Genomic DNA, 26,864 nt, shown 5'->3' on the forward strand with positions numbered 1-26,864 from the left:
TCAGGTAATAAAATGCCACACAAAGACCCCAAGCAGTGGTAACCCAAAGACTTATTCACAGTAAGATGGAGATAAAGCATGACATCCATGACAAGTGCAAGGGGATGGTACATGAGTGCGTTCTTGTAGAGGGCACAGATTCCTGAAGGAGGCCACTGGAGAATGCTGTGGCAGAACAAACTGATATGGAAAGAGGCAGCCAGGGATAACATTGTGCCCATTTAACAACCAGGATAAGCCCAGCCTTTACCCAAATACAGGTGTCTCTAGATTGCATCCCTGGACCAATGATTAACATCACCTGGAGTACTTCTGAAAACTACCGAAGTCCAGACCCCAATGTAGAGATTGTGACTTAACTGCTCTGAGGTAGGGTGTGGTCATGGAAAACTACTGGCCTGAAGCTGTATCAAAACACCTATCATAAGAGAAAGACAAGGGCTTTGGTTCCAAAGCAGGCTGAGCATGAATTCCAACTCCACCATTTACCAGCTTTGCCATCTTCCATGAGTCACTTAAAATCTCTGAGCCTCCATGCAGGTGAGATGGTGCTAATAATTCCTACCTCATATGATGATTGTAAGGATTAGAGAAAACATATTCACAATTCCTAGAGCATAGTGGACCCTCAGTGAAATGGTAGGTATAAGTATTATTAATGCCTTCCCCCAACCTGTTGCAGATTGATATTTAACACTGTATGGTTTAAACATGTAAGGCAATGTTACCTGCATGAAAAAATATTAGTGCTTTACGGGTTGCTTTGTTTCTGTGTAGGCCACCTAAGTCCAGCCATACAGGAAAGTTGTTTGTCAGGCCAGATGCATGCTTCTCTGAAAATTAACATCATCCAGAATCTGACTTTTCATTGAGGCAGTACGCCCTTATTAAATAACATTTGTGTCAGCAACTACAGACCAGGAGGCAGCTATTGTGCCACAAAGCAACTGACATCATAGAAGTCAGTAGCTGCTCTTGAATAAGAATGCTGTGCCCACAGAAAGCAACGGGCAGCAAAAGCACTATGGGAACATCCCATGAGTGTGGGCCAGGCACCTATCACATTTTACAGGCACATTTGTATGTGAGGGGAAATCCATCATCACAAACAAGAGGCAAGGAGAAATATCTTTCCTGTTTGTTATTAGCAAAATCACAGTATCCAGTTCCCAAATTCCATTCAAGAAATGCTTCCTGGCTTCTTCTCTCTGCTTGACCCTCTTCCCACCCAAAACTGGCACTAAATCTAAAATACAATCATATGAACTGAGACTTGCAAAGTCTGGCCTGACTTAAGCCAAGTTTGTGTGTAAGATAAGTATGCTGTCATTATAGTCTGAACCAACAGATAAGAGAAATTTTTAATCAGGATAATTATTCATTGACTTAATTTAGACTTGTGGAAATGTCGATGAGCCTAGGTTCCCACTTTAAATACAAGATGTGGGGGGGGGGGGAGGAAATTCCAACGTGGGAATCAACAGATTAAATTAAGACAAACTATTGCAAGACAAGCAAAAAAAATCTATGATAACAAAAATTTGGACCCTAATCAGGACCCTAATCCATGAATTGACCTATTGATTACTCTCAGCTGTTTACATTAGCCAATGCTTGGTCATTATTCTCGATAGTCAGGGTCAGCAAACAATAGCCCACGGGTCAAACCCGGGGCCCACCACCTGTTTTAGTCAATAAAGTTTTATTGGAACACAGCCACATTCATTTGTTTACCTATCATCTCTGGCTGCTTTCATGCTACTACAGCAGAGTTATATAGTTTCGAGATCATATTGCCCGTAAAGTTGAAAATATTTCCTATGTGGCCCTTAACCAAAAAAAAGCTTGCCAAAGCTGCTCTTCAGAAACGTGGCGTAATGTCATTTCCCCACCAGAAATACTTAGGCTAGACATGATATCTTAAGTAAAAATATATTAAAATATGTGCTTGAAGATTTATGCTTTATATGGAGTACATGGAAGAGCAATAATGTATTTGTTGTTTGTTACATATCATCTGGGAAAAATTACTAAGTAAAATTACCTTATACCACTAAATATTTTTACATAGGTAAGAGTATGCTAACAGCAAAGATTTCATTTCAGTCTTTATTAGTAATTACTAAGCCGTAAGTTATTTTCACCTATCAGTGCAACTTGGAAAAGAAATACAGTTCATATTATTTCTGTCTTGGTTTTTCCACAGATTAAATGTAAAAGGAAATGGAACTGATGTGTTTAATTCAACTCAGCACTTTCTAACAAGGATGAAATAGTGTCAATTATAGGCACTGCAGTTGTTTCAAAGCAAACTGAAACATAAAATATACTCAGTTTAATTAAAGCATAAAAATAAAATGAGGTACCAATAGTAAAAGAGTGAGAACAGCAGTATTGGTATGGTAATCTTATTTATGCATCTAGATTTACTGCATCCAACATTGCGTGGGTTTTAAACAGTCATTAATAGGAATCTGGATAAAATAGAGCAACAAAGGGCGGGGGAGGGAACAATTTAAATAAGTGACATTTTTCTTTTTTGCATTTAGCCATCTTCTAAAGAAGGGGCTATTAAAATTTTAAACCAGTTTTTAATCAAAGTTTAGTGGTGCAATATTTAATTGAAAACAACACCAGATGTTCTTTACCAAAACATCTTTCATAATGGCTAAATCAAGGTCTGAGAAGTTATTTAATGAGATAATTGTTGGTCTGTGAATACAGCAGCAATTTCTTATTTCCTTGTAAAACTAAAAACACACAGGTTTGGAGGCTGGCTCTGGTTCTGTCGACTGCTATCTGCTTCTCATAGCTCTCCTTGGGTGGTCCAAGCAAAGATGGGTGCTTGGAACACCAAACCTCAAAGTCCAAAACCAACAGAGAGCCCCAGGAATCACTGCCCTGGGAGGTTGGCACCCTCTTTGAACCACATCGATAAGACAGGGCACAGGCAACAAACTGCAAGGTTCACAGGCACATAAAAGCAAGAAAAGAAAGTCACAGATGCTTGGCTTCAGTGAAGAGCTAATTTCAGAAAACAATACTTGACAACTGTGATAGACAGAATTCCAAATTGACCATCCAAGATTTCCCACCCTAATCTCCAGGACTGTAAATATGATGAGATATCATGGCCCTGATTACGTTATATTACCTGGCAAAAGAGATTTTGAAAATATAATTAAATTATTACTGATCAATTGACTTTGAGTTAATCAAAAGGGAGGTTGTCCAGATGAGCCTAGTCCAATCACATGAGCCCTTTAAAGGCAGAGAGTGTTCTGTGGCAGAAGAGGAAGTCAGAGAGACTTGAATCACTAGAAGGATCTGACTATGCTATTACTGGCTTTGAAGATGGAGAGGGCCACAGGCAAGGACCAGAGAGCTGACCAGCCAACAACCAGCAAGAAAGTGGGGACTTCAGTCCTACAACCACAGGAACTGGATTCTGCCAACAACCTGAATGATCTTGGAAGTGGATTCTTCCCCCAGACCCTCTTATGGATTCCATACGAACCCAAACCAATGCACACTTTCATTTCAGCCTAGACAGAGGACCCAGTCAGTCCTACAAGCTGCTAAACTTGTGTTAATTTGTTAAGCAGCAATAGAAAACTAGTACAACCACCACCCCCTCCATTATTCAGGCCAGAATGACAGGACATTTCCAAAGCATCTACTGGCTTTTCTTATTGAGGCTCTGCTTCATCAAATATGTAAGACACCACCCCCCAACACTCACCATGAAATTAATAATATTTCCTCTCTCTGGAAAAGAGGATGGAATTGAGAATCTATGAATATTAAATAAGTTACACGGAGATCTGCAAACACCTTTTCCAAAAAGACAAATACTGCCACAGGTGGAACATGTAATGCTTGTGCAATTCCTGGGAGACACCTGTCCACAAAAGTTGTGCCAGTTCACTGTTCAATGCTGCTACTACAGAGCAGAGGTGGACTTAACTATGAACCTGCTTCAAATGGGGTGATTAAATTCAGATTGGATATTGACACTGATCATCATTTCTGCTACATGGGAGGTAATAAAAAGAGATAAAAACAGCCCTACCCCAACCCCTCTGAATCAGCCCCTGTTTGTGAGCAGAACCCTCTGTGTCCACTTTGCCCTTAAAAGTGAAGGACTAGAAATATTTAGCCTTCTGAAAAAAATGTATCTGACCAGCAGGGGGCTGAAATAAGTGTGGGGAATATTTAAATGTCATTTCCAATTCTTTGACATAGAGAATTAAAGAGCAATAGGAAAACCCTTTGATGCCTTGGAACCTCTGTCTTATTGCTTATTTGAAAAGAATGAGGAAGGAGAATCCACACACTTCTGTAGGTCCTAAGGCAACAGCCATGAGATTGAAGAACTCCACGGGTGCAGAGGAGGCGGTGCTTTTCAAGAAGTATGGACTGTTCTCCTAGAGACCTTCCCATCAGCACATGGCTCAGACATCCAGCTTGTAAGTCTTGCAAGTTAGGCTAGAAAGACTAGCCCTACACAAACAAGTTTTCATTTTGTCCCAGGCACCATTTTAACTTTATCAGTGTTCACATAGGGCTTTTTTTTTTTTAAATACAGATGTCCTTGTAAAACTGTTGAAACACCTTCAAACTTAAGTCTCAAACCTTAGGTATCACTAATATCCTAAGTGTGGCCTGCAAAGTCATTTAGTCCCAAGGGCCACCAACAGAGCTACCCACCCACCCCCCTCAGTACCCTGAGTCCCTCCAAAAAAGACAGGAGGAGTCAAATGCAGAAGCAAAGTGAAGGGAAAATAAAGCTATGTTACATAATTCCTGCCAACCTAGTGAGAGGAAAATGTCCAACAATATTTTATTCTATCAATTTTGACAAAATCGTTGGTTTAGTAATCCTGTGAAAACAGCAAAGAATGCACAGGAAATGATAGAAAAATAACATTTATTGAGGGTTAATTAGGTCCCAAGCACTGTTCTAAGTGCTCAATGTGTATTAGCTCATCTGATGCTCCTACAACATTGTGAGGTAGGTACTACTCTTTTCCTCACATTATAGATGAGAAAACTGAGGCACAGAGAGGTTAAGTTACTTACTCAAGGTCACACAGCTAGAAACTGCTGGAAACTGGAATAAGAGAAGAAAGGGACCTCCCTGCAAAAAAAGAGTCTGAAGAATGTATGGTAACTGAGATGTCTTAGACAACAGAGAGCTAACTCGTGGAAGATATAGAGAGAAGACATTCATTCATGCATTCTTTCAGGCATGCATGCTCCTACTGGGCTGAGTGCTAGAGATACAACATTAGTAGTAAATCAGTTTTTAAAGCCAGTCATCATCCTTGAGATTGCACAGTCTGTTGGTTGGATACAGTGCAATGAAGCTAAGAGGGAGAACGTGCCCAGGAGGGGCCCCTCCGCCACACCTGAGGGTTAGAGAATGTTCTTCCCATGGAGATCAGTGTCTGAGTCGAGACTTGAAGGAGGAGCCAGGATGCTCTGGGGGTCAGAGCAGAATGCCTTAGTCCTGGGGAAAAGTTTTCAATCCTCCTGAGCCCTGAATGTTTTAAAAATAGACCCCAAAGAAGAGAAGATTCTGACAGCCAAATCCCAAACGACTTCAGTCAGAGTTTATTTTTCCTCCTACCCTAAAAGCCCCCAGGGAAAGAGACGGGGCTTGGTAAAGGCAGGATGGATGTGTTGGGAAAGGCTGGAAGCTGGGACATGATGTGCTTACTGAAAGGAAGGAACCCCTGGTGGGCAAGCCCAGCTACAGACGCCGTGGGGGAACGCAGCCTGGAGTGTGGATGTGTACGTGGACGATACGACATATGCAGAGCCAAGGTAGTCCAGGTAAGCACCCGCCCAGGACAGCCCAGCAAGAAGGAACTGAACTTCTGGAGCAGGCGACACAGAGGTCTACATGGGCAGATGGGCATCAGACAGACCTGGCAACAAACTGCGGGAGTCCAGACGTGGCTGGGGTTCAGAAGCACAACTCCCAGAAGGGAAACAAGCAAAGGAGGCAGGGCTCCATCACAGACAAAACTGGGTCTTGGGAAGAAGATGAATGCTCAGTTTCTCCAGGGAATTCCAGAAAGCAGAAACAGCACATGAGAAGTCGAGAGAAGATGGCACATCCAGGAAACCGGAAGCCTTTCAGTTTGGTGGATCAGAGAGGTCAAAGGAAAAGGGTGGAGCGATGCAGCTGGAGGACAGGTTTTAAAGTGCCTTATAAAGAAAACTATAAGGGACTTCCCTGGAGGTCCAGTGGTTAGGACTCCATGCTTCCACTGCAAAGGGTGCAGTTTCAATCCCTGGCTGGGAAAAGAAAAAAGAAAGAAAAAGAAAATTGTAAGAAGTATGGCATTCTTCTTATCAACTGGGGGGGCAGATAAATCAACAGTATTTATTTGAATATAAACCCTCGACTGACCAGAGCTGCCTCGAGAGGCCCAGATGAAGAATTTTATATGTTCTGAATGGTTTGATGCAGTTATACCTGAGAATAGCTCTAATTTGGTCCCCAGTGAGCTCTTCTTGTGAATGCTAGTGGTAGACCATTACACTAAGAATGTGACCCAAAAAGATTTAGCAAGATGGTTTCTGAGAGGCACATGAAGCTGTAATGTGTCACTTTCCCACAGTAAGCGAATTTCCTGGGCTCTGGAATGTGCATCACCTGACTTCCATGGCTAAAGAGGTGGAAGGTTTTTCCACACCTGCGCCATTGCCCCCACAAAGCCCCTCCTGCCACTCACTGCGCACCTACCAGGACAACTCAGTGGGTCTGCTTCCCACCCTGAAGGCTGTTCAAGCCTCCGCTAGAGTCCCCTGTTGTGTGTTAACCTGCCCCGTGGATTCCTGAGACCTGGGACTGCACAGGACCAAGGAGGGATTAGTTCCTTTCTCTTAAAGTTGTATCCTCTCTCCCTTTTCTTGACTACCTCATCCCCAAATCACTTTTTCTGCAGTGAGAAAGTCACTGGGGAACCTCCCCTGCCCCTGAAGGCCTTGACTTTCAAGCCAACAACCAGTGCATCTCATGGGCTTTCAGGACATTTTTGAGGACAAAATTTTCACCTTTGAACCTTGGGGAAAACCTAAAAATGTTACTTCTCAAGAAGGCATAGGAATATACTCAAATGACCTGAGAGAATTCCACTCAGCAAGAATTAAAAAGAAGAGGGACTTACACTTTTCCGGTATTCCCTCTGTTCTGGCACATCACCATTTCTCTTAAAAAGCAAGCATTTTTTTATTAAACATGAATGATATGAGGAGGCACTAATGAGGGAAGTGGCTTGGCCTGAAGGGATTTGAATTTGAAGCTTGATAGATATGGCTTTTGACAATACTGGAATTAGCTTGTTATTCCCCTAAGAGGCTGACATCCCAGCTAGGTAGCTCCATTGCAGGAATAAAGGAACAGTCATGTCCTTCGGGTATCAGCTTTTAAAAAAAGTGAATATTTAGCAGCATTGAAAGGAATGTTACTCTAATAACATTATTATTAGTGTTGTTCTAATCCCTTAACAAGCTTAAAATAAATAAATAAATAAACAGCACCAGTGACAGAAAATTTGTTCCTCAACTTCTTAACATTGTAGCTGATCATCTGTTCAGAAGGGAAGGAATCGAAGCTCTCAGGATGGATAGACATCCTCACAAACTATCAAAGACAGCGGTCCCCAACCCCCTTAGTAGTCCGTGGTCTGTTAGGAACCGGGCTGCCCATTAGGAGGTGAGCGGCGGGCGAGTGAGCGAAGTGTCATCTGCTGTTCCCCATGGCTCGCATTAATGCCAGGACTATTCCCCCACCCCGCCCCCGTCAGAGGAAAAACTGTCTTCCACGAAACCGGTCCCTGGTGCCAAGAAGGTTGGGGACCGCTGATCAACGACACCCATGTAACCCCTTCATGAGCACAAAGTTTCACTCACAGTTAAGTTTGTGACTGAACTGCTTATTCCCTGAAAATATTTTTTTCCCTTCTGGTTTGATGTTCTCCCAGGCTTCTTACAATGAGGAGCCATTTTTAATTTTTTTATTTTTCTACTTTGCCAAGGTGAATTACGGAATCAGGCAACTGGAAGATTAATATAGGGGCACTGCATCATTTACCACCAAATGATCATATCATTTCCCCCATAACAAAAAAGGATGAAGCCTAATTATGGAATGACCCAAAGAGATTTCTTCCTACTTTTTGCCATAAGAAGCAATGCTCTCTTATTTATTTTATAGAGGAAGGTAAATGTAAAAGTCTATGTTAATTCAAAGTTAAGGTATAAAATAATGAATTTTAAGCCAGGAAATGAAGCTCCTAGAGGTTTAAAAGCCTCACATGACATATCTGCTATAGTAAGGATTAGAGCTTAAACCTACATTTTCTTTGCAACTGTATATATTTGGAAGTTGGCTAATTATTCAGTGACTTTCTGAAATCTTGAAAGACTGTCAAATAATAGAGCGGAATACAAACAAGACCATCTTCCTCGATGATCTCTAAGAGTTCTCAGTTATCTCTGTGCCCCTGATGACTTACAATCAGGGCTAATGGCACACTCCAGTGTCAGCTAGCTTTAAATGACCTCTAGAGAGTCCTTCAAGTTCTGTCTCTAATATTGAATTTTATAGGCTATTAATGCCTTTTCAATTATATCATTAGCTATTTCCCTGCATAGCCGTAGCTCTCTTAAGAGATCAGATACAGAATGCTGATAAGAAATCAGTTTCTGTCCTTTATTAAACAATAAGATTTAATCACTGAGGAACTTCACATATAGAGAGAACAAACATCAAGGGCTTACTCTAAGTCAGAGCCCTGCACTGTCTCTACAGCAATGTCATGTGATTACTAGATAGTTTCCCCTGTTTCCCTTTCTAGAACTGTCCAAAAAGGATAGACCTGGTTTTGTAAAGAATCAGCATGTCCAAAATCAAGCTGGTTTCCTTCCCCCAACACAAACCTGCAGCAGCTTTCACCCCGTCTCCCATGCAAGAAATGTCAAGGTTTTTCTTGACTTCCTCGCACAGTCAGTTGCTTCCTGAGGCCTGATACATTCTACCCCTTAAAGATCTCTCAACCATCCCTTCCCCTCTATTTAGGGTGACCATATGTCCCTGTTGTCCAAGGCAATCTTGATTTATGCCTATTGTCCAGTGTAATTATGAACAGTGCCCCCTTTTGCTCACAAACGTATCCAGGAAGGACCAGAAATGATACAGTCCATTCCCTCCGGCCCCGTGGCCACGACTTACTCCAAGCTCTCATTGATTCCTGCCTGGATGGTAGTGGTAGTTGACAGTAGTGGGTGGTAGTAGCTGCCCAGCTGATCTTCCCTTTCATCCATCTACCTTTCAAACTTTTTAATTGAGTGCTAATTCTGAACCACACACAGTGTTGGCACCAGATTGGGTTTCCCTGTAAGGCTGTGCAGTTTGCACACTGTGCAAGGGTGCCCAGCCCAGGGAGCAAGTGAGGCCAAAGTTCAGCCCTCCCTCCACCTGCCAAGCCATGCACCTCGGTGGGGTGCAAGTCCTCTTCTCAGGAGCAAGAGGTTCCTTTTTCTTGGCACAAAGGCGCCAGCTGCTTGCCAAATCTTGTACCCTCAGTGCCACTCCTGCCTACAGTGCTTTTATTCTAATTCATATGAAGGCACCGCATAGGCTTCAGGTCGCCTCTGCACTGTGAAAATTACATTACTTCTTCAAGTCCATTTCCATATGAATGCATTTCTCTCCTCTGTATTGACCTTTCTACATTGCAAACCTGATCTTGCCTCTCCCTTGCATCCTTCAACAGCTCACTGTCATCTGTAAGTTCCAGTCCAAAGTCCTGGGCATGATCTGCAAAGCCCTTGGTCATCTGACATCTGCCCTCTCTCCAGACTCATTTCCCCCCATTTCTCCCCATACACACCTTGCTTCAGCTGTGCTGGACTTTTTCCGGTTGCTGGAATGTGCCAAAATGGTTTCCACTGGCTTCATTCCTTTTTACATGCTGTTCATCTAGGCTAGGACGGTCATCCACATCCCATCCCACCACCTGACAGTCTACCTACTGGTGATGATGAAGGAGGAAGGAGAGGGGAAAAAATGAGATGATGATAAAGATGATAGATAATTACTGTAACAGACTATTGAATAGAACAACTTTTCCCTTGCCTGAAAATGGCACTAGCATCCATAACCCAAAACTACAGGGGCTATGTGTCCCTACATTCTGAAAAAGAGCCACCAAGAACTGGAGCAGGATGTTCCTCAAATTTTCCTAAATGGCCCTACCTCAACCATCCCCACCAGGCACACTAACCCCCTCTCTATATAAGGAGGTTGGGGCTAAGAGCCTAGTGGAGGATGCATGGGGTTTCTCCTCCCCTTCCGTGCCTGTCCCCCCGGCCAAAGAAGCCAAGTAAAGAGGGAGAAGCCAACATATTTGTGACGATTGCAATAAAGGGAGACAAACACTCCATTTTCCAGTTAGACATCTAACTGCTGGGAAGGATGGGCACAGAGGGACACAGCAGTGTAGGCTGCATGACACCATGGGTTTCCTACAAACGCCACTGAAGTTTGCTGGCCAGAGAAGTCTTGAAGATGCCCCGCCAAGAAGGATGCTTGCCAGGTACTAGGACCCATCAGTGAAGGGTACTGGAGTGTACTATGGGTTTGGGCAGGAGAATTTTGAGCTGAAGTAGGATAGAAGAGAAGGAGCTGAAAGGCTCATGTGTCATTGCCCTTCATCTAAAGACCTCCAGGAACATACCTGTAGTCAAATAAGTTGGGTTTATTACCCATCTTAGCAAGAGAGAATGGACTCCATATGGAACTGTTGGGGGTCTCAGTAAGAGGAAGTTATGAAATTATTATGGGCTTTGGGCTTTGGTTGAGTAATTTTGGGAAAGGTCTAAGGAAGCAGGAGCTTGCTCTAGATGGGGAGAATTCTGTGATTGAGTATCTCAATAAATCTTATCTATAAGAAAGGCAGACTTGAGCAATGTAAAGCTATAACTGGTAAAGCAGCAGTCTTATTTAGTGAAGGGAGGAGGGTTCTTGGTATTTTGTGGGTGGCACCTTGTGGGGAGGATCTTGCCCTTATGACTCTCAGAGGAAAACAACCCTGCTGGCACCTTGATCTTGGACTTCCAGTGTCCAGAACTGTGAGAAAATAAATTTCTGTTGTTTAAGCCGCACAGTCTGTGGTATTTTGTTATGGTAGCCCTAGCAAACTAATACAGACCTATAATAAGTAAAGAGATTGAGTTAATAGCCAAACACTTCCCATGAAGAAAAACCCAGCTCCAGATGGCTTCACTGAATTTTACTAAACATTTAAAGAAGAATTATACCAATTCTTCACAAACTCTTCCCAAAAAAGCAGAAGATAAGGAAACACTTCTAACTCATCCTATGAACCCACTATTACTCTGATAACAAAATCAAAGACATCACAAGAAAATTACAATCCAATATCTCTTATGAATATAGATGCAAAAATCCTCAGCAAAATATTAGCAAATCACATCCAGAAACATATTTAAAAGGATTATACATCACTATATAACAAGTGGGATTTAATCCAGGAATGCTAGCTTGGTTTAACATTCAAAAATCAATAAAATAAAATACAACTTTATTGATCATCTCAGTAGATGCAAAAAAGACATTTGACAAAATGCAATACCTGTTCATGATAAAAGCACTCAACAAACTGGAAATAGAAAGCAATTTCCTCAGTGTAATAAGACCATCTATGAAAAACCCACAGCTAACATCTTAATGGTGAAAGACTGAAAGCTTTCCCTCTAAGGTCAGTAATAAGGCAAGGAAGCTCACTCTCACCGCTCTATTCCACATTATACTAGAGGTTCTAACCAGGGCAATTAGGCAAGAAAAAGAAATATAGGTCACCTAGCTTAAACAGGAAGAAGTAAAATGCTCTCTGTTTGCAGATAACATATCCTGTCTCCACATCTAGGCTCTTCGTCTCACCAGAACTGAAGCTGAATGGGTGACAATATCTTCTTTCTTGGAAGGCAGGGGTTGTCAAGTTTCTTTGTAAAGGCCCCATTTTCCTGCCTTTTCTCCTTCTTGTGAATAACCACATCTCTTCTTATTTTCAAGTCCTCCAGATTGGTGTCATCACACAAAGCCCAGGCACCCCCTTCAGTGATTAAAAACCCTACTTACTCTTCTGCTTGCTGGGCAATAAGGGTCTCCCCACGCCGCCAAAGGGATTCTACTGTGCCTCGTATTTGCCTTCTTACTGCTGGCTCCAATGCAGGGTTTGAAAAACACTGTGGTGTACAGCCCTTAGTGGTGCAGTGCCTGCCCCCTACTCCCCCAACTCTCCCATACACAAAACTTTGCAGAGCCTGAGGAGGTTTCATCTGGCTACAGAGCCCACCCTGCCCAGAGCTGACTTGATAAGCATCTTTATTGGCTGTCTTCCCCTCCGGCTCACTCCCTACCGCCTCTGCCCCCCCCAGTTGGTATGTCCTGACATGGCCTCTCAGGTAAACTACTTGCACTAGAATCCTTGTCTCAGGTTCTGGAGATCCTAAAACTACCACAGTTTTAACAGGTCATGAAACCAACTTAGTGGACATTGACCAGGGAATTAATAAAATTGAGATAGAACAGGCAATATCAGAGTGCACTCTCTGCATTTGTTTCAGTTTGGGACTGTAGAAGACTGGGTCATGTAAACTCTATTACTGAGGGACAAGGGCAAGAATACTTAGAAAAAGTCTGCTCCAAAGACTTTTCATTGTTTTATAAACAATTGTCATGCCAACACATGACCTTTAAAAAAAAAAGTGCCACTTTTCTATAATATGCTAAGGAGAGGCCAAAGAATAGGTGCTAGGTTTTCTGGTTAGGAGGGTGCTTGGTTTTTTATTCTCTGAGTTTTGTGACTATTTAATTTTCAGAAAAGTTTACAGTGATTATCCCAGGAAGACTGGTGAGAGTGACATCTATACATTGCTGGTGGCAGAGTGAACCGCACACTTTGAGTTAGCAATCCTATAAATCCTTGGATTTGTGCTAAGAAAAAAGAACTCAGATGCGACGTGCAGAATGACACACACTGCAGTGTTGTATATTTAATAAACATGGAAACAAAATTCTGGGTAAGAGGGATTTGAAGAGCCCTTTTTCTTGGAAAAAAAGCTTTGAAGTTGAGTTTGCAGAGTACTTTTCAGAAAGACTGAGGAGGAATTGTCAGTCGTTTACATCAAAAACCTCACGGAATGACTGGTGAAAACTGGGGTGCTTTAGGGGCCTCAGTGGCACCCCCAGCTCTGCTCGGTTCTCCGGAGAGGTTTGATGGAGGTCCAGCACCACATATTATAAACGGAAGACATGACCTGTTCTCGCATGGGTTCCAGTACTCACACTTAAAACTTGGCATATGGAAGCAGTTATGAGGTGCTGAGAACAGGAGTGGTTGGCAATGGTTTGTCCTTTTAGCTTGGCACCCACGACCACACCGGGCCTGTGGCCAACGGGGACACAAAATCCCCAAGCGGGGTTTGCAAAACTAATTGTTCTTAAAAGAGCTTCCCAAACCGCAGAGCAATCAACACTCAGGTCTCCCAGACTCACGGAGAATATAATGGATTACACATGGGGTCATCTCAAAGCTGTTGTTAATAAGTATGAATACCCGGACTGCGAGAGTCGAGGGACCAGAGGGGAGGGAACTGTCTTCACTGCGGGAGAGCCCCAAAGGACGGGGTGCAGCCCTCGGGAGCAGGGGGCTGAGCAGCCGCCGGCGGGGTGCGCTCAGAGCCAAAACCAAAAGCGAAGAGCCGTGAGACGGAGCGGCCCCGGGCCCAGCGGATGCCCCGCCAGCAGGGGCGCGCTCGAGCCCCGCGGTCCCGGGAGGGGCGGTGCAGGCGAGGCGGCCAAGCTCTCGCCGCCCGGGGGGTGTGGTTCCCGCGGCCCGGCCGGGCGGGGCGCCGGGTTTAAAGCGCGGGCCAGCGAGACGCGGCTCACTCGCGCTCCCGCCGCCGCCGCCAACGCTCCCCGCCATGGAGCGGCCGCCGCTGTCCGCCCTGCTCCTCGGCGCAGCCGGGCTGCTGCTCCTGCTCCTGCCCCTCTCCTCTTCCTCCTCTTCGGACGCCTGCGGCCCCTGCGAGCCGGCCGCCTGCCCGCCCTTGCCCCCGCGGGGCTGCCAGCTGGGCGAGACCCGCGACGCGTGCGGCTGCTGCCCGGTGTGCGCCCGCGGCGAGGGCGAGCCGTGCGGGGGCAGCGGCGCCGGCAGGGGGCACTGCGCGCCGGGCATGGAGTGCGTGAAGAGCCGCAAGAGGCGGAAGGGTAAAGCCGGGGCAGCAGCCGGCGGCCCGGAGGTGAGCGGCGTGTGCGTGTGCAAGAGCCGCTACCCGGTGTGCGGGAGCGACGGCATCACCTACCCCAGCGGCTGCCAGCTGCGCGCCGCCAGCCTGAAGGCCGAGAGCCGCGGGGAGAAGGCCATCACCCAGGTCAGCAAGGGCACCTGCGAGCAAGGTGGGCATGTGCGCTTTCCCCTCCGACTCCGACCCCGCCCCGCCGGGCGGGGAGAACCAGGCGCCCCCTTGCGGGGCAGAGCCGACAGGGCGTCCGCGGCCGGAGCACCTGGCTGGTTCCCGCGGCTCCTCCCGTGGGCATCCGGGCTGACTCGGGGAGGGGGGAGTTGGCAGCGGCGGGATTCCGGGAGGGATGGGCGACGCCTCCCTTTCTCTTTTTTTGGTGGTTTTGAGAGTTTGGTGCGTGCGCCAAGAAAGCGAGGACTTGCAGGGCGAGTGTATGTATAGAAAAGATTTCCAGATACCACAGATTCTCCCGTCCCCAAAGCTCACCCAGCTCATGCTAACAGCCGGCAAGTCGATTCGCAAAAGCTGCCCCCACTCTTTTGGGAACCCCAAAATGTCATGTTCTCTTCATTCTTTCTTGGCTTGAGTGTATAGAGATGAAGTCAAGAGATAGGAGAAAGGCGTTTGACGATGAAATACAGTATAAGGACTTTCAGAGAGAAGTTGTTTGTCCCATGTTTGATTGGCTAGATTGCAAGAATTTTAAAAATTGGATTTCATGGTTTCTTAATATTAAGGAAAATAATTCACTTACTGGAAGTTACAGATTCTCAAACAGTAATCTAACTAGCTAATTATTTGTGGGCGAAAAAATACAAACTCTTTGAAGGATGTTTTTATGATGTCGTTTATGTTGTTAACCTTATGACCACTTTGTTTTTCTTTTTCCATTCTTGTGTAATTTGTCCCCAGGATGCACTGTTCAGCAGGAATGCCTTTGAGGTTATGTTTGATCGTTTATTTTATTCCAAACAAGTCCAAGCTTGCCATAAATGAAAGGGGAAAATAGAGTCTGGACTCGCAAAAAAGAAAAAAAAAAAAAGAGCTTTTAATTCTAATGTCTGCTTAGGCAGTAGTTTCAAGGGAAGGTTAGAAATCCAACCTTGGCAGTCCCTCTCCTGGTCCCAGCCAAGGTAGGAAAAAGGGAGAGAAGAGGCAGTTCTCCTGAAATAACAGAAGCAGCTGCTTCTTTAACACAGCTGAGACTTTCTCCAAGCTTTCCAAGTAATTCTTTTTTTTAGAGTTTTTCCCAGAAGTCCACATGGCTAATAGGTCATCTGCCACTGCTTTCAGAGTTCACTATTAAAAGCCTTAAATAGTGTAACCAACTTACTGTTAACTATTTATATTATCATCACCTTAAACTTAAATCACAATCCAAAATAATTACACACTTTCCCAACAGAAACAGCCCTTTGGGTCTAACTTATCAGTCATACCATGAAAAGAGAAATGGGCATAGCTTAAGAATTCATTCCAAATATTGACATTTTTCTTACACATTCCAAGGGGAATTTTCCCCCACAGTCTTTCCAAATCACTGGAACTTGCCTTATCAGAGCAGAAGAACAGCTTGGTGATGATTTAAGTATTATCGTCAATTCTAGCCTGTAGCTAGTTTTATCCATCTTCTCTCATGCTATTTGCATCTCTAAACCCTCACACAGTGCAATTATAAAATATTGAGACTGATAGTCATATAGAACTAGTCGTATAACCTCATTATCATGAAACCCAGATCCTCAGCATGTCTCCAGACTGCAAACCTCAGGAGGGTACAGACCTAGTTTTTCTTTATGTTTGGGGAAAATGTTAAGAGAAATAGCATCTAAAACTGGAAACCTTGTCATAAATTAACCTTTCTTCCCAACCTAAATTTAGAGATAAGGGGTCTAGTGCCTGGGACCATTTATAGAAGAATGCCAGGGAGAGCAGAAAAGAATGTGAGGTCCACCAGAGTACTTTTCCACAGCAGAGATAAATGGGGCTAAAGCCAGATCTCCTAATATATTTCTCCTGACTCCTGGAAGTGTTTTAACAATTATAGAAGCAAACCCATCAGGGTGCCATTAACTTCTGTGCCATTTAGTATTGGGGCTTTGCAAAGAATAGGAAATGCATTTTCTAGGTTCTTCCAGCCTAGAAAGGGTTCTTCTTCTACCCTCAGAAGAAACTTAAGTTATGCTTCCTCAAGTATTGAGAGGGAGGGGGCATCATTCCTTCTGGTGATTGGTCTCATTTAACCTGCATTTATTGAGCACCTGTCAGGTGTCAGCACTGTGCTAAGATGCTGTACAGCTGAGGATGCACGAAACAGGTCTGGTCTTGTTGATTAACAAAGTATCCATGCAAGTTACAAACCTACCTCCCACAGTGCTTGCCCTGGAGCCCTGGAGACATTCTGAATCTTTTCCCAGTCCCTTCTTTTCTGAGGTCACCACTTACCCACCTTCTGTGGAGAGACCTTGGTCTGCTTGTTTTCTGTGCCTCTGTGATAAGAGGCAAAGCCATCTTTCTAAAAAAAAAATCTATCTAAAAGGTAGTGATGTAATAATCTCACATCTAAAACTGTTATCATTAATTTAGTGCCATTAGATCTTATTGAGGTCCCTGAACTCATGCGAAACTGGAAGAGGAGATTTGGAAATTCAGTTTAATAAAAAGTTAATAGAGACACCACGATGTGTAATAAAATCTCACAGTCAGAAGAGGACATGGTGCTCCTTTATTCCGGTTCTTGGTTACTCCTTTTGTTCATGGTCCGTTATATCTGAGCTCCTTGGCAATCCCTTGTTCCCTTTGGGTCCCATCCCCTCTTCTTCCTCAGAATTAATTTTTATTTGTGGAATCAGAATTCATTCTTAAGGGTCTTCCTTGCTAGTACCTTTAGTAGCAAGTTAAAACTACCTAGCACTTCACAGTACCTCTTATTTTGGTCTCTTCTGTCCAACCCCCTTTGTGGTCTGGCCACCATAATTGTTTGCTCTTTGCTGTTGTTTATAATCACACCCTCACTTATCTTTCCACCCTTTGAACTCTTAGCTTTCAAGGATCAGCTGGTGTCACTTTCTTTGTGAATCCCCTTGTCTTTCCCCTCCCCACCCCCCATAATGATGTCCTTGTCCTTTTGCAGCTCTGTGTAGGCTTCCAGACTTTTTTTTTTATGTTCTGATTCTGTTTATACATTTTGTGGGGAGTGGAGGGTGTTACTTTTTAAAATTTTTTATTGGGGTAACCTTGGTTTATAACATTAGATAAGTTTCACGCATACAATGTTATGTTTCTGCTTCTGTATACCCGGCAGGGTGCTCACCACCCAAAATTTCTTTTCCATCTGTCACCATACAGTTGACCCCCTTTACCCATTTTGCCATCTACCCTAACCCTAACCCCCTCTGGTAACCACTACTGTGTTCTTTATATCTACATGTTTATTTTTGTTTGGTTTGTTTATTTATTTTGGGGTTTTATTTTTTTTAGATTCCACATATGAGTGAAATCATACAATATTTATCCTTCTCCGTCTGACTTACTTCACTTAGCACAATACCCTCAAGGTCCATCCATGTTGTTGCCAATGACAAGATTTCACCTTTTTTATGGCTGAGTGGTATTCCATTGTGTACATGTACCACATCTTTATCCATTCATGCATGGATGGGCACTTAACATTGTTTCCATATCTTGGCTGTCATAAATAATGCTGTGAAGAACGTAAGGTGTGTATTTCTTTTCAAATTAGTGTTTTCTTATTCTTTAGGTAAATAGCCAGAAGTGGGATAGTGGGATCATATGGTAGTTCTATTCTTAATATTTTGAGGAATCTTCATACTGTTTTCCATGGTGGTTGCACCAATATACATTCCGACCAACAGTGTACAAAGGTTCCCTTTTCTCCACATCCTCACCAACACTTGTTATTTCTTGCCTTTCTGATAATAGCCATTCTGACACAGGTGTGAGGTGTTATCTTATTGTGGTTTTGATTTGCATTTCCCTAATAATTAGTGATGTTGAACATCTTTTCATGTGCCTATTGGCCATCTGTATGTCTTCTTTGGAAAAATACCTATTCAGCTCCTCTGCCCTCTAGCAATTTTTTAAACAATATTTATTGCACATGTACTATGTATGTATATGTGAGCAAGAGGCATTCTAGCAGAATAGTTAAGATGCAGAACTCTAGAACCAGACTCCCTGGGTGTAAACCTTAACCCTGCCACTTACTGAGCTTTGAGCATGTTCCTTGACCTCTCTGGGCCTTGGTTCCTCACCTATAATATAACGATTATAATCATACCTATCTCATAGAATTGTCGTGAGGATTCAATAAGATAATCCATGGAAAGCACTCAATGAATGTTCACTGTTGTCATTATTCAACTTGAAAGTAAGCTTCATGAGGGAAGGGAATTTTTGCTCCCTGTTCTATCCTCAAGGGCCAAGATCAGTGCCTGGCACTAGTAGACGCTTTGAATATATGTTGAATGAATGAATGAATATATGAATTTGCCTGGCACTCTTCTATTCTCGGGGTAAGCAGACTTGAATAAAATAGACAAGATCCCTTTCTTGTGGTGTTTACCATAAGCTTTAGACAGAAACAATAAACAGATATTTTCATGTAGTAGTATGTGCTGTAAAGAATGTACACCATGGCAATAGGATAGAGACTAGGGATGGATGAGCAGTATTAAGTGAGGTGGGCCAAGCCATGCCGAGGACCCTAGTGAGGATTTCAGCAAAGGGAACAGAGCTCCTGAGGAGAGAAAGAACTCTCCTAGTTAATATAGCATCTTCCACTGACTCCAAAGAGCTCTTTGAATGTCTGTCTTCCTCACTAGACTGGGAGCATCCTCGAAGAGGGACTCCATCTTGATTATTCTTCATAAACACAGTGGCTGGCTAATGGTTGGACACTTCCTAAATATTTGTTGATTAAATACAGGAATCCTCTTAAGAAAGTGCCTTCTCATTGGAAATGCAGGCAATGGACTCTGCTGCATGTCTGCCCTCTTTTCTCCTTGCATCTTCTGCCTGTCTGATGTGTAGACCAGGGAGTACATCTGACATTGACTCACCTTGCTTTTAGATCAGAATCAGAAAAAGTTGCATCTCAAAGAGTCTACCCCAGCCCAATAGAAATGCTTTAAAATATTTTTCTGGCTTCAGTTGCTCTTTTGCAGACAGAAAGTTCCAGAAAGTTGAGTGAGTTGTTGGTTCATTCTTATCCCTTTACCCAGTTTTAATCACTGCATCTTAGGAAAGAATTGAAAACCTGAAGTAGCTTTAGAAAAGAAAAGAGGCAGCCTTGAAGAAGGTCTTAAACGACTTAAGATTCTTTATTTTTTTGTTGAAGTATAGTTGATTTACAATGTGTTAATTTCTGCTGTACAGCAAAGTGACTCATACATATATATACATTCTTTTTTATATTCTTTTCCATTATGGTTTATCTCAGGATGTTGAATATAGTTCCCTGTGCTATGCAGTAGGACCTTGTTGTTTATCCATTCTATACGGAATAGTTTGCATCAACTAACCCCAAACTCCCGGTCCATCCCTCCCCTCCCCCCCACTTTGGCAACCACAAGTCTGTTCTCTATGTCTGTGAGTCTGTTTCATAGATAGGTTCATTTGTGTCATATTTTAGATTCCACATATAAGTGGATATCATAGGGTATTTGTCTTTCTCTTCCTGACTTCACTTAGTATGATAATCTCTAGTTGCATCCATGTTGCTGCAAATGGCATTATTTCGTTCTTTTTTATGGCCAAGTAGTATTCCATTGTATATATGTATCACATCTTCTTCATCCATTCATCTGTTGATGGACATTTAGGTTGTTTCCATGTCTTGGCTATTGTGAATGGTGCTGCTATGAACATAGTGGTGCTTGTATCTTTTTGAATTAGAGTTTTGTCTGGATGAATGGCCAGGAGTGGGATTGCTGGGTCATATGGTAATTCTATTTTTAGTTTTCTGAGGAACCTCTGTACTGTTCTCCATAGTGGCTGTATCAATTTACATTCCCACCAACAGTGCAAGAGGGTTCCCTTTTCTCCACACCCTCTCCAGCATTTTTTATTTATAGACTTTTTAACGATGGCCATTCTGACTGGTGTGAGGTGGTACCTCATTGTAGTTTTGATTTGCATTTCTCTAATAATTAGCGATGTTAAGCGTCTTTTCATGTGCCTCTTGGCCATCTGTATGTCTTCTTTGGAGAAATGTCTATTTAGGTCTTCTGCCCATTTTTCGACTGAGTTGTTTGTTATTTTTGTTTGAGTTGTGTGTGCTGTTTGTATATTTTGGAAATTAAGCCCTTGTTGGTTGCATCATTTGCAAATATTTTCTCCCATTCCGTAGGTTGCCTTAAGATTCTTTTAAAGGTCTAGAGAATGGACTTGAGGATACCGGGAGGGGGAAGGGTAAGCTGGGACAAAGTGAGAGAGTGGCATGGACATATATACACTACCAAACGTAAAATAGATAGCGGGAAGCAGCCGCATAGCACAGGGAGATCAGCTCCGTGCTTTGTGACCACCTAGAGGGGTGAGATGGGGAGGGTGGGAGGGAGGGAGATGCAAGAGGGAAGAGATATGGGGACATATGTATATGTATAGCTGATTCACTTTGTTGTGGAGCAGAAATTAACACACCATTGTGAAGCAATTATACTCCAATAAAGATGTTAAAAATAATAAATAAAATAAAATACAAGAGTTTCAAACACACACACACACACAAGATTCTTTTAAAGGAATGTAATCGAAAGAACAAGTTAATGTTTCTTCATGGTTTGGGAATTAAATGGAATGTGCCTGACCTACTGTTCTACAGCTCTTCAGGAGAGGAATTAACAGGCTGGAATTAAATAGCCACAAGGCACATTTAAATTGCACACCAGGAAGAACTTGCAATAAAAGCTGTTGGATACTGTAAGTGCTATGTGGGAGTCGGGAGAATTCTGTTTCGAAGATTCTCTTTTAGGTTATCTCTCAGCTCCATAAGGGAGGAGGGGAAGTGTCTGGGAGAGGATGTTATAACTTTTAAGATCTTTTACACTCTAGACCTACGCGTCAGAGTGATTGAGCTGAGAAGGCATTTATTTGATGCCCTTAGATACGATTTCCATCTTTCTCTAGAGCCTGCCCTCAGGGTTTATTACAGAGTTGCCTTCTGGAAGAAACTGCCTTATAAGGCTCTCTTTTGGGTAGTTTAGTGACAGAACTCCCTTGGATCCGGTCCAAGGCCAGCCAGCCTTCCCGCATTCTAAATTCCTCCCCACAGTGGATACGATTATGGTGCTTCCTTTACCTCAAGCTACCCCACAAATGATCTCACCTCATCTGTGTTTTTAATTGTACGATAAATAACATCTTGTTTTTAGCAACTGTTTAAAAAAAACAAACCCTGAATTATTGTCAAAAGAACTTTTGAGCCAGGGAACATATGAGTGTAACGTTTGTTGTAGTTTAGATCCAGGAGTGGCACTGTTAAAAAGCTTTGAGATGGAAGCAGACTTAGGAATATGAGTCTGCTACTTTATTGAGTCTACTTACTTGAGGAAATTTTAAAGATTTCCCAGTGAGTCCTTTACTCTTTATGAGGGGGGTAGGAGAGTGGGAGGGACTATAGAAATATCTGAGGAAAGCTTTGCCAAACCTGATTTGTGTGGATTTTTCAGGTTGATCATAGACCATCACCCCACCAGTATCCCACTGCCCCCATGAAGTCTTCAAGAGAAAGTGAGGAGGTCAGGAGGAAAAAAAAAAAAAACAGGTTGATAATGGAGGGAGGGGTGTTTTATTTTTGACTTAAAATTAATGTGTAAAATGGTTGAATTCTGTTTTATCCCAAGCTGGTTTAATGGCAAATGATCTGGTGCCTTTGAAAATGCTAATCTGTTGAATTGACTTAACCATTCTAGGAGGAAAGCAGGGTGAGGTTAATTAGAAATGGCTGGAGCTAGCAAGAACCCCACCCCCACCCCCTCAGGACCTCCACCAAGCAGTGGGTTCCCAGAGAGAGGAGGCGTCCATGAAATTGCCTGGGCCCAAAAGCAGGTCCAGGTTGCAAAGTTTGGTGTCTGAAAAGTAAGAAAGGTTCAGACCAGGTAAGACAGACCGAGTAACCCAGTGTTGACAAAGCCCCGTTCACATGGTCTGAAGTTACTTACAGTTAAGAGTGTTGGCGGGCTTCCCTGATGGCGCATTGGTTGAGAGTCTGCCTGCCAATGCAGGGGACACGGGTTCGAGCCCTGGTCTGGGAAGATCCCACATGCCGCGGAGCAACTAAGCCCGTGAGCCACAATTACTGAGCCTGCGCATCTGGAGCCTGTGCTCCGCAATAAGAGAGGCCGCGATAGTGAGAGGCCCGCGTACCGCGATGAAGAGTGGCCCCTGCTTGCCACAACTAGAGAAAGCCCTCACACAGAAACAAAGACCCAACACAGCCATTAAAAAAAAAAAAAAAAAAAAGAGTGTTGGCAAGGCCAAGGACGAGCCAACATGCTCAAAGTAGAGTTTACCACTATGAAAAAGGAACCCCCTCCAAAACCTCAGGATAACATATATAATAAATGAAGGCACAGTGTAGTCTACCTGCTTCACAGGATCATTGCGAAGGTCAGATTACAGAATGGATATGAAGTCACTGTGTAAAACTGTGCAGCACCAAATAAATGTAAAGAACCATTATTGACTAGACGGTAAACTCCTTTGGGGCCAGAACTCTACACAGTGCCTTGTAGGGTGTGTTAATGATAACTGATGTTTGTGCAGTACTTAGGGTTTCTGTGGATGTTTCCTCCAAAACCTCACAACAGCCTTGGAAGATAAGGGGAATTTATTATCCCAGTTTCCAAATAAGGAACTGAAGGTCAGCCATCACACAGCCAGTAACTAGCAGTTCTGGTACATAAATCTAGGAATTCTGCTACAGCCTTGCTGTTCACAGTGTGGCATGTAGACCCGCGGCATCGGCTCTGTGTACATACTGTCTTTCTCTTGTGTAAACCTAAAATTATTTCAAAATTAACAGCTTAAAACAAAAGTGATTCACAAAGTCAAACTCTTGGGTGTGAAAAAGCATTAGGAAGAGCTTAATGAATTTATCTTGCTTCTGTTTGCCTTTTGATGAATTGACAAGGGGGATATGTGATACATTCCCGTCTAAACTGCTCTAAAAGAGCTCTTTCAATAGCATAAAAGAGAAATTCTATATGATAACAGAGTTGATATCATAGTTTAATTGGCTTTTTGTGGTAATGTGGTACACCTTGTAATAAATGTCATAATATATTCAGCAAAAGATGGTATGTCTTCAATGAATGAGTGTCTCCGAGGCGCCTTTGTACAGATCCCTGAGCCCCGTGTAGAGTCAGCCCCTCCAGGGCCAGACTGGAAATCGGAGAGCCAGTGTCTTTAATTGCAACCAAGAGGCTATTAAAGATCCAGTATGCTGGGGGCAGCTGGCCTGGATATTTTCCCAAGCAGGAGCTCTTGGGGTATAACGTTTGTGTGTGGTGTTTGATCACTGGCCAGGCCTTTCTGGTAACTCCAAGCAGGATGTAGGAGAAAATCACTAAGATAACTGTCAACACACTCAAGTGTGTGCTTTCACCTGAGGTTTTAGCCCTGAGTGCTGACTGAGGCCTGCCCCCAGCATGGAGCCATCAATATTCCTAGTTGGGATAATAATATTTACTCCACATCTGAGCTGTAGTTCATTGTAGGTCAGTACTCTCTGCAGGGAATTTGCATTTTTAGGGACTGAAGCGTGTTTTTTGTCAGTCAAGTGACAACTTGCAGAAGAAGGAAAAATCCACGTAGGAGTTTGAGAACTCAAGATAATCCATTGTGACTTTCTGAGAAAGAGGGAAAAAAAAAAGCGCACTTTAACATTCTAACAGGCGGAAGTGCAGCTGACTCCAATCACCCTGTTCTTTCATGTTGTTTTTCTTGAAGAAGGGGTGTCTCCAGCTTTTTTTGAATCTTGTCTTTTTCTCTGAGTGAGAAAAGCTCAAAGACATTTCATTTACATTAGGGCAGATTAGCAGGCCGGCAGTCAAGTGGTTGAATTGGGAAAGCTTCAGATCTAACATCTGTTCAGCTCTCTTCTGGCCCGACCTCAAGCAAGGGAGGAAAAGTTATCAAGAAACAGATCTCCTGGAACCTTCAGAAGGTTTTGAAAGAGACCGCACAGAAATGAGGCTTTAGGAATTTGTCAGGATAGCCCCAGCCTGCAGGATGCAAAGCCTGCTCCTTCTCCCTGGGAGCTTTCAGAACTTTCTGCTCAGGGAACAGAAATCCAAAAGCGAATTTCAATAGCAGCTGCAGCAATTACACCGCAGCCCTGGCTTCCAGAGGACACCCCTCAGGAAGCCGTAGAGCGCGTGATCCAGAATGAAGTGCTCAGGCGGCAGCGCAGCTCCGAGTTAGAGGAGGTGAAGCCACGGATCCGTGCGGCGAGGCCGCTTATTAGAGATGCTCAGCCCGGCTGGAGAGGGCAGGCTGGGGCAGAGATGAAGATGCTGCCTGAGTTTTGACAGGTCGGGACTGTGGAGCCAGAGGCTGCTCTCTGCTCAGGTGTGTCTCAGATCAGAGCTGCAGAGCAGAAGACAGAAGCTGATCCAGCTTGGCTCTTTCTACACCACCGAGCCTTTGATTCACTAGAAGATTAACTGTCAGGGCCAGGGCAGGCCTGTTCAGGACCCAGTCGTGATGCGGGCAGGTTGTCAGCCCCGCCTCATCTGAAGCCTCTTTCTTTGCACCTGCTCTGCCTGGCCTGTCATTACGCGCTGCCCCTTTTTCCTGTCTGACTGAGTGCAAAGAAATGTGGTGTTCTTTCTCCACCTCCCACCCCTTTCTTAGCTACAGAGCCTGGCCAGCAACTTTATAAATGGTGAGCTCTGCTCCATCTGCTCCCTCACCTCCATCCCCAGCCTCATGAGCCATCTCCTGGCTTCCCCCATAAGATAGTGAAGACGCAGACTCTTGGTGTGCCACCCCTATAAGGCAGCCAGCTCGGTCCACATCAGCCAGGAGTTGGCTGTCCCTTCTCTTCTTGATACTCCTTTGGGATGCAGTTTTTCAGATGTCTTAGGAGCCTAATCCATTCCGTGTTATCAGCCCCAAACCCTGTGACCCCTCTCAGATCCAGTCCAGAGGGTGGGGGAGATGGCCACATCCCATGGTGACCATGGGCTTAACAGGTCCCCAGGCCTGACCCTTGTCTTCAACTCTTGTGACTATGCTGGTCACCAGAAACCAAAACGTGGCTGGTATGCGTGGGGAAATACAGCAGAGGGGTGAGTATGTGAACTTTGGACTCGGACCACCTGAGTCAAATTCCTCTCCGCCACTTAACTGTTTGTGTGACTCTAACCTCCTTGATTCATAGTTTTCTTACGTGCAAATCAAGTATAATAATAATGTCTGCCACTTAGGGTTGTTGGGAGCTTAAATGAGATACATGAAAAGCACTGGTACCTGGCATATAGTAAAGTCTCATTAAATGCTGTTTTCATTTAAATTTTTATTGTTATTAGCATCATAAACCCTGGTATGAGTTAGTTTATAAGTGCCTTGACTGTGACGTGTTGATGTCTTAACTTTGACGAATCCAAACTATCTCCAGGTTAGATCTGAAACCTGTGTTTAGATCTATGCAAACAAAATAGCAATATAATGTTCTTATAAACAAATCCCTGGAAACTTCCATCTAGCTCTTGTTCTTGCCCTTCAAGGATTCCAGGACAGGGAGTCCTACTCCATCTGGGAGAGATCCCAGAGTCCAAATGCACACAGTCACATGGGAACCCCCCAGGATACCTGCCAGAGGGTTCACTTTGCTTTTACAGCATGGAATATTTCCATCTTCGAGCACAGGTCACACACACAATATTTCCTAATAACACCTTTTATGTATAGAGGACATTTTGGATTTTCAGGACACTCAAATTCAGTAATTACTGGTCTATTTCTTCCCTACATCTATAGGAAATGTTGTGGGGTTTTGCTGGTTGGTTCATTTAAAAAAAAAAAAAAAAAGTGGAGATATTGTCTCCAAAGAGGAATGTGAACCAAAAACACAGAGATTGGCAGAGGAAGAGTATGATTAGTATCCATTAAGTACATATTGGGTATTATCCTTGACTTTTAGGGACTTATTGTTGGAAATAATAAAGTCTTTTGTTTGCAATTCATGTGTCTCTCCTTTGGCTTTCATATGTAGCCTTAGCTTAGCAGGAACTCATTTTAAAAAATCAAATGTTTAACTATAAATGGGCATATTTAGACTCAGGAAGGTACCCACTTAGGTTGGTTCTTTGCATCCATCTGAAAAGTGATAGCATCCACTTCCCAGTGTAGGGGGGAAAGCAGAAGAAATGAGGGTGTGGAGAAGAGATTTAAGAAGCTGGATAACTTTTCAGATTCCCCAGCATCAGTAATTTTGAGTGAAGTTGACAGAACATTGGGACTACTGCCTCTCCATGCACTATATACGCTAT

At 43.6% G+C, this 26,864-nt stretch overlaps 1 protein-coding gene across 1 annotated transcript in view; it reads left to right on the top strand.

Moving 5' to 3' along the window:
- Window positions 1-13,990: 13,990 nt before the first annotated feature.
- Window positions 13,991-26,864, top strand: part of IGFBP7 (insulin like growth factor binding protein 7) — a 74,419-nt gene continuing 61,545 nt past the window's right edge. Inside the window, exon 1 of the mRNA XM_082390283.1 lies at window positions 13,991-14,500. Within this exon, the coding sequence (XP_082246409.1) occupies window positions 14,026-14,500 (475 nt within the window). The 5' untranslated portion in view covers window positions 13,991-14,025. The remainder of the gene's footprint in view (window positions 14,501-26,864) is intronic.

This window comes from Balaenoptera borealis (assembly GCF_965194805.1).
Source record: "Balaenoptera borealis genome assembly, chromosome: 4".
Classification (NCBI taxonomy): domain Eukaryota; kingdom Metazoa; phylum Chordata; class Mammalia; order Artiodactyla; family Balaenopteridae; genus Balaenoptera; species Balaenoptera borealis.